This window comes from Mugil cephalus, chromosome 12 (genome assembly GCF_022458985.1).
Source record: "Mugil cephalus isolate CIBA_MC_2020 chromosome 12, CIBA_Mcephalus_1.1, whole genome shotgun sequence".
Lineage (NCBI taxonomy): Eukaryota > Metazoa > Chordata > Actinopteri > Mugiliformes > Mugilidae > Mugil > Mugil cephalus.
In genome coordinates, this window is record NC_061781.1 from 11,928,743 (window position 1) to 11,935,928 (window position 7,186).

The window sequence follows — 7,186 nt, forward strand, 5'->3', positions numbered from 1 at the left end:
GTTTTTAAGATCTGAACAGAAAGAGCTCTCTCAAATAAAAGATAAAATTTTGTCAAAGACATCATCAGTAACCGTAAAACGAGGTTACTATACATTTCGTGGGTGGAGTAGTGGGTGTTTGGACAGGGTGAATGGAGAACAGGGGGAGGACAGAGAGGAGGGGTTCGGGGGCAGGAGTGGGTGTGGTGAATCTACAAATAGTTGCTCCCGGTGCCTTGCATTTCTTCACTTAGTTCCTCTCCCAGTTGCCCAGTGGGACAGTTGGGTCTCATCACCTCAAGCCGCTCCCATCAAATCCGCAAGCACACCAAGCCCATCAAGCAACCATGAGCAAGTCCTACTCATCCTCGGCCCAGTCCGCCTCCTCGTACCGCCGCACCTTCGGCTCTGGTGTCGGCTCAACACCATTGTCCTCCATGTTCTCCTCTCTGGGAGGAGGCCGCAGCTCCTCGTCCAGCCACATGTCCGCCAGAGTCTACGAGGTCAAGAGCGCTCCCTCCTACTCCAGCTACAAGCTGTCCTCCGGCGCTGGGGGCGCAGGGTTCGGCTCATCCAAGGCCATGCGCACCTATTCTGGCGAGAAGCTCGACTTCAACCTGGCGGATGCCATGAACCAGGATTTCCTCAACACAAGGACCAACGAGAAGGCCGAGCTCCAGCACCTCAACGACCGTTTCGCCAGCTACATCGAGAAGGTGCGCTTCCTGGAGCAGCAGAACGCGGCGCTGACGGTGGAGATCGAGCAGATGAGGGGCCGCGAGGGGCCCGGCCGCGTCGCCGAGCTGTTTGAGGAGGAGATGAGGGAGCTGAGGAGGCAGATCGAAGCCATCTCCAGCCAGCGCGCCAGAGTTGAGGTGGAGAGAGACAACCTGGCTGATGACCTGCAGAAACTCAAGCTCAGGTAGGGCGGACGTGGATGACGAGAAATAATGGTTAGAAAATGGTTGTAGACAAACGCCAACGGAGTTGAGGTCTCTGACACATGGTTCTTCTACAACCAGGTGGAAAAGCTGAAGAGTTCAGTAGAACAGAACTAAAGCCTTTCATAGCCATGATAAATCTTATGACCTTAAAGATTTATTTTGTGACCCCTTGGTGAGTCCACACCCACAGTTTGGCAACGGGAAAAAAATGGGAGGAAAAATAGTGGACTGACTTGAAATAATCTATTTAATCTGTGCAATGACGTTTCTTCTGAGAGTAGACAGACGTCACTGAGTGTTACGGTCCAGCAGCTTTTCACAAAGGCATTTTATAATTTATTCACAAGAGACAAAAGAGAAGGACAAAATGAAGACAGACTTACAGGCTCAGAGGGATAAAGCTGATACAGACTGACAGACAGACTAGACAAAGTTTCAGTCAGATGGATGTTTGTCTGTAAATTGGATTCCAATAGCACTAAGAATAAAAGAGAGGGCAACATTTTAAGAATTCCAAAAGACAGTCCACAGACTCTTGTGGAATACCAACGTTGTGGGGCCGTCATTCTGGGTTGGGGTCAGGCACTTTGTTGAGATTAGGGTTATGGTGAGGGGCTTCGGAATGCATTATGTAAATGGAAAGATGCATGTGTGTGTGGGTGTGTGGGTGTCGTCTATTTGTAGCTACTGGGTCAGCTCTATGAATTTAGAATTCTGACAGGGCAACAGGCTGCAACATCACTTAAATTTAAGTGTTTTATCAAAACACACACAAACAAATGCACACACACACACACTCGACCTCTCACTCACTCACTCACTCACTCACTCGCTCACTCACTCACTCGCTCACTCACTCACTCACTCACTCACTCTCAGTTTATCAGCCCCTTTCAAACTGTTGCCTGGAGAACGAAGTGGACCATGCCAAAGCACCTGCTGCTCCCACTGAGATCACAACACTCATATAGACCTCCTGCCTGCAGTCACAATGCAAGCATGCAGACACGCTTTTATTGAACATTTTCAGGACATTATCAAGTCACATAATCCAAATGTTCAAAAAAAATTACCTACTAGTGGCTACCAGCTCCATGCAAAGGTGTCCCTGAGCGTAACTTAATGTTTTCCATTTGTGTATAGTGAAACGTTATTTTTACAAACAGTACAAGCCGAGGACAGACCTCTGTTTCTTTCCCACTATTGCCTTTCTCACTCTAATGGTATGCATGTGTGGATAAGGATGCAAATATAAGTTAAAGTTTAACAGTTCTATTCGTGTAAATTCGCCGGCAACAAAAAAGAACGGGGAGTCTGGGGAAATGAAAAGTGGTAACTGGTGTTTCTGTCTAGTAAGCGGTCCCTGAGGACAAAGCTATACTCTCAAACACATGTGTTGTCTGTGTTCTCTTTTGTTTCAACTTTCCCCCTTTGTTGTTGCTCCTTTCTTCTTCGTATGTCGCTGTCACTCTCGCAGACTGCAAGAGGAGATTCACCAGAAGGAAGAGGCTGAGAACAACCTGTCTGCTTTCAGAGCCGTACGTTTTCCACTCCTATAAAAAAAAAAAAACACTTATTTTTTTTTAATATATATATCTGAGATATCCACTCCTCAAAGCAAACACAAACCTTCCTTCAGTCTCATTCTCCTTTGGCTGCATTCATTTTCACCCTTCCTTGTCAGTATGCTTATTTGACGTTCTTTCTGTCTGTGTACCCAGGATGTTGATAATGCCACTCTGGCCAGGCTGGACCTGGAGAGACGCATCGAGAGTCTGCAAGAGGAGATTGCCTTCCTCAAGAAGATCCACGAAGAGGTTTGATGATCTTTTATGTTGTTTGCCTGGCTGCTTGTAATGAGGCATCAGAATCCGCTGCACATTGATGCACTGGGTGATATTTCACACATAGATCCACCCACTGATGTCAAACCACTGGCTGCCGTACAAATTCCCATACGTGCTCCTACCTGTGTAGAAAAGCAGTGTGTGCGGAAGAAACCCCCTTGTGCATTCACTCATAGACATCAAAGGCCCCCGCCGAGCCCCACGCTCAGACACATGTCGGCACAGCTGAAGTCCCTTCCTGGCATTTGTTTTCTCTGCCTCAACTTCGACCTACGAGAAATGCTGACCCGCTGATTGGTTGAAGGGAGCACGTCAGCTGCTGTGTGTGTGACACAGAAAAAGAGTCTTTGCTTGGGAACAGATGCAAAACTATTTATAGCTTTTGCTTAAACCAGAAGACAGCTGAGTGCAGCCAAAGCTTACTGATTTCAGAACTTCTAGGTCAACAGCGCTATTCTGAAATGTCTAATTATACGGTCAAACGTTAATGCACCACTGGGAAAAAATAGAGTTATCGAGGCTCTCTGAAATGCATCGCCATTGTCTTGCGTTTTAAATATAGTGCTGATGCAGCGAATTTATATATATATATATATATTTCTGTTTAAAATCCCTAATTGTTGAACGTGTTCCCTCTGCAGGAGATCCGCGAGCTGCAGAGCCAGATGCAGGACACTCAGGTGCAGGTCCAGATGGACATGTCTAAACCCGACCTGACTGCTGCTCTGAGGGACATCCGCATGCAGTACGAAGCCATTGCTGCCAAGAACATTGCAGAAGCCGAAGACTGGTACAAATCTAAGGTACTGAGGGAGCACACGCACAAACCACACAAATTCTTTAGGCGTCGCACTATCAAAATTTCACCTGCCTCGCTCCTCAGGTGTCTGACCTGAACCAGGCTGTCAATAAGAACAACGATGCGCTGCGTCAGGCCAAGCAGGAGAGCATGGAGTACAGGCACCAGATCCAGTCCTACACCTGCGAGATCGACTCGCTCAAGGGAACCGTGAGTATTTATTTCTCACTTGTCGCTGGCAGGTGACGTTGTTACATTTCCTGAATGAGCTCATTTTCTGCCAAGATGCCCCGTTTCCGTTGCTTTCATTCTGCTTCACGCTCCGTTTCCTCTCCTGACCTTTTTGTTTCCTTGCAGAACGAGTCTCTGCTGCGCCAGATGAGAGATATGGAGGACCGTATGGGCCGCGAGGCCTCCGGTTTCCAGGACACCATTACAAGGCTGGAGGAAGAAATCGCTAAGATGAAGGTAATAAACTTGACAGAAAACAGAAGCAGCTGATGAAGGAGTTAAGATTTTGTAAATGCATCATAGGTATTTGTAATATACGTTTTGTGACAAGTTTACAAAGGTAATGACACTTTTTCATGTGCTGCTTTAAAGGATGACATGGCACGCCACCTGAGGGAGTACCAGGACCTCCTCAATGTCAAGATGGCCCTGGACATTGAAATCGCCACCTACCGCAAGCTGCTGGAGGGAGAGGAGAGCAGGTGTGTGTGTTATTCACGTTTGTCTGTCCTAAAAAGGCACTTTTCCTTTGTATTTTACAATACGCATAATCCTTATTACTGACTAAAGCTGAATTTCTTCTTTCTGCAGGATCACCACAACTGCACCACTTCAGTCTGCCTTCTCCTCCATTGGATTCAGAGGTAGGAGGACGAGCACCCATTCTTATTCCTGCGCATAATGACCCGTGAAATCCATTTAGCGTTCTAGATGAGTCAATGGGCGGACAAAAAGCCTATTCATAGCTCGTGACTATATATGGTGGGTAATATTTTGGGAGCACTGCCATGTATCTGCCGTGACACATTCTGACCGCTGTGCGGAGACACATGGCCGTGATTGAAGTGCGCCTTTATTAACGTGGGCACACATCAGCACGTGGCGCATCGATAATTACACGATTCCCTCTTCACTTGGTGTGTTATTAGTCGGAATGTGCAATTAAACCTCCGCCAGGACTTCTGCTCGGCGCAGTTCATGGCTACTTATATGAATACGAGACTGGCCTCTGACATGCTACACTAAACTAATACCAGTGTCTTCAAACTGAATTGTGTAAGTGTGACTGTTGACAGTGAGTTTATGAGGTGGTGTAAAAGCTTCACAAATGCTTTCTTGCAGAGACCAGCCCTGAGTCCCAGCATCAGCGCGCATCAGAGGTTCACTCCAAGAAGACAGTTCTCATCAAGACCATTGAGACCCGCGATGGAGAGGTCAGAGCTCACGCACGCGTGTAAACACAGATCGGACTGATTTTTTTTCATCAACACATGTGTTCATAAGCATTCGTAAAACACACATCTTTTGAGTTAAACTTTTAGCAGCTATCCAAATCATAATGGTTTATCATATCCTTATCCAGATGAGGTATTCCATGAGCAGCCAGGGCGCTAGTGCCCAGTCTGTAAGTCTGGTTCCAGTTTTATCATCTGCTCACATCGGCGGGTTGAAGCAAACTACTAGATTTAAAAAGAACGGTCCCCTTTTGGCTTTACTCCCTCGCTCTGCATTCATCCATATCAATTCTGTGGGTCGGGTCACATTCCGAGCTTATATTTTCACATTTTAAATAACCCTTTTGTTTCTAAATATTCCTTGAAATCTTGGAGTTTGCATCAAACCCGAATAGACACTTTTTAATGAAAGCTGCACCACTGGCGTCCTTGAGCAAGCACATTCACTCTCAGTGCAACACTTTCCTGTCCCTGCACAGCCCTTCAGTCCAAGCAGTACCTGCACTAAATGGTAAACACCTTCAGCATCAGGCTATTCACTGCATATGCCAAATATGATCACATAGTTAGGCCTGTAAACACTCTGCACACGATGAACGTGGACTTTTAAAAAAGACTTTCCTTCAAAATGATTTGTAACCGCCTTTTTTTTTCTCCTCCTTAGGTTGTGAGTGAATCCACACAGCACCAGCAAGACATCATGTAAACAAGAAGAGCGGACGTTTAATAGATCAATTAACATTTACAACTAATTTCCTACCACAACATTGATTATTTATAAGGCGAGCCTACTTTTAGATACCAAATGCTGACCATATCATCTGATTCAAATCTAGTTATATAATTGAGCTCAACTATACGTTCTCCCACCATTTACTGTTTACATTGTGGAACAGATGTAGTACGGAGGCTCAGTGTCTGTGGCCTTGGTTTAAATAAAGGGCATTCCAGGAATTTATTCTTTATGACTTTCCTTGTTCCTCTCTCAAAAACATCAGAGTTTCTAACACCTTGTCTGCAAAAGTCCTCGGATGGCAAGAGTAGTGCATCACATTAGCAAGCCTTGCTTGCTCTCCTGGCACACTGTCCACAGATAAACTTGCACAGTACAAGACAGATCAGGGGTCCTGAATCACCACGGGCAAAAGTGAATTGCATCACTGCACATATTCCGAGATCTGTTTGCGCAAATGAACAAGTATGTAATTGATTAAGACGGGTTAGCTGCGTAACTGATTCATTGGAAAGTGAGATGGATTCGAAAAATGGCAGGAGCACAAACAGCTAATAGAAAAAGGAACTCGGCAGTTTTTGAAGTTCGAGTTCTATGGCATGTGCTGGGTGTTTGATTGTAAGTGTAAGGGTGACCATGGTATGCTGTTTCACTGTGACAAAAATCTCAAATAAAGATGTGTTATCACAAGCTGCCACCTGATTTATTTCAGTCTATTATTATTATTATTACACTTTAACTATTATCTTTCTTAAGACAGCACAGGTTTGTTATTAACTGCAGTAATCATTAAAAGTTTGAAAATTGTACTAGTTTTCTCAGCCAAGTGTAAGACAGACATAATGGAAACTTTAAACCTTGGCTGCCCAAATTGGGGCCCATTTGGCCCACACCTTGCCTGTCGTTTTAAATTGTTTTCCCACCACCAATGTTTGGATTGCCAATTAGAATGTATGTATACACACGCGTTTATGTACATGCTTATAAACAAGCATATGCGCACATAGGCTTATACACTATGCGCGCGTGCATGTGTGTGTACATGCATGTGTGTGTACTCATGTGTGTGACACACAGGAATGCGCGCGTGTGTACACATGTACTGTATATATACAAGTATGCATGTGTGTGTACACGCACATGTGCATGTACGCGTGTTTGTACGCGTGTATAAGTGTGTGTGTACAAATAATTGCAGTTTGCACACGCATGCGTGTCTATGCGTGCACACACACACACACACACACTCACACACACACGCGTACTGGTTTGTATATAAGCGCGTTCACACGTGCGTCTATGCTTGTGTGCACGTATAAGCGCACCTATGTGTACACGCTTATAGACGCAAATACACACTTGTGTACACGCACACGCGCGTTTACACACACAAGGGCATAGGAGTGTTTTTGAGTGCA

At 45.4% G+C, this 7,186-nt stretch overlaps 1 protein-coding gene across 2 annotated transcripts; it reads left to right on the forward strand.

Moving 5' to 3' along the window:
- The first annotated feature begins 217 nt into the window (after positions 1–217).
- On the forward strand, positions 218–6,458 carry desma (desmin a). Of its 2 annotated transcripts, XM_047600334.1 has the most exons (11): positions 218–901; positions 2,401–2,461; positions 2,645–2,740; positions 3,412–3,573; positions 3,654–3,779; positions 3,927–4,037; positions 4,173–4,282; positions 4,392–4,444; positions 4,923–5,014; positions 5,164–5,205; positions 5,700–6,458. In XM_047600334.1, exons 1-11 carry the CDS (start codon positions 327–329, stop codon positions 5,739–5,741), a joined length of 1,470 nt encoding a protein of 489 aa, XP_047456290.1. In that variant the 5' UTR covers positions 218–326; the 3' UTR covers positions 5,742–6,458. The 2 variants fall into 2 exon arrangements, with proteins under 2 accessions (XP_047456290.1, XP_047456291.1); XM_047600335.1 differs by lacking the exon at positions 5,164–5,205 and having other exon boundaries at positions 219–901.
- Positions 6,459–7,186: the final 728 nt, after the last annotated feature.

Coding starts and splice junctions, on each gene's coding strand:
- desma (XM_047600334.1), top strand. CDS start 327: ATGAGCAAGTCCTACTCATCCTCGGCCCAGTCCGCCTCCTCGTACCGC. Junction 902..2,400: donor CTGCAGAAACTCAAGCTCAG/GTAGGGCGGACG, acceptor TCACTCTCGCAG/ACTGCAAGAGGAGATTCACC. Junction 5,206..5,699: donor AGGGCGCTAGTGCCCAGTCT/GTAAGTCTGGTT, acceptor TCTCCTCCTTAG/GTTGTGAGTGAATCCACACA.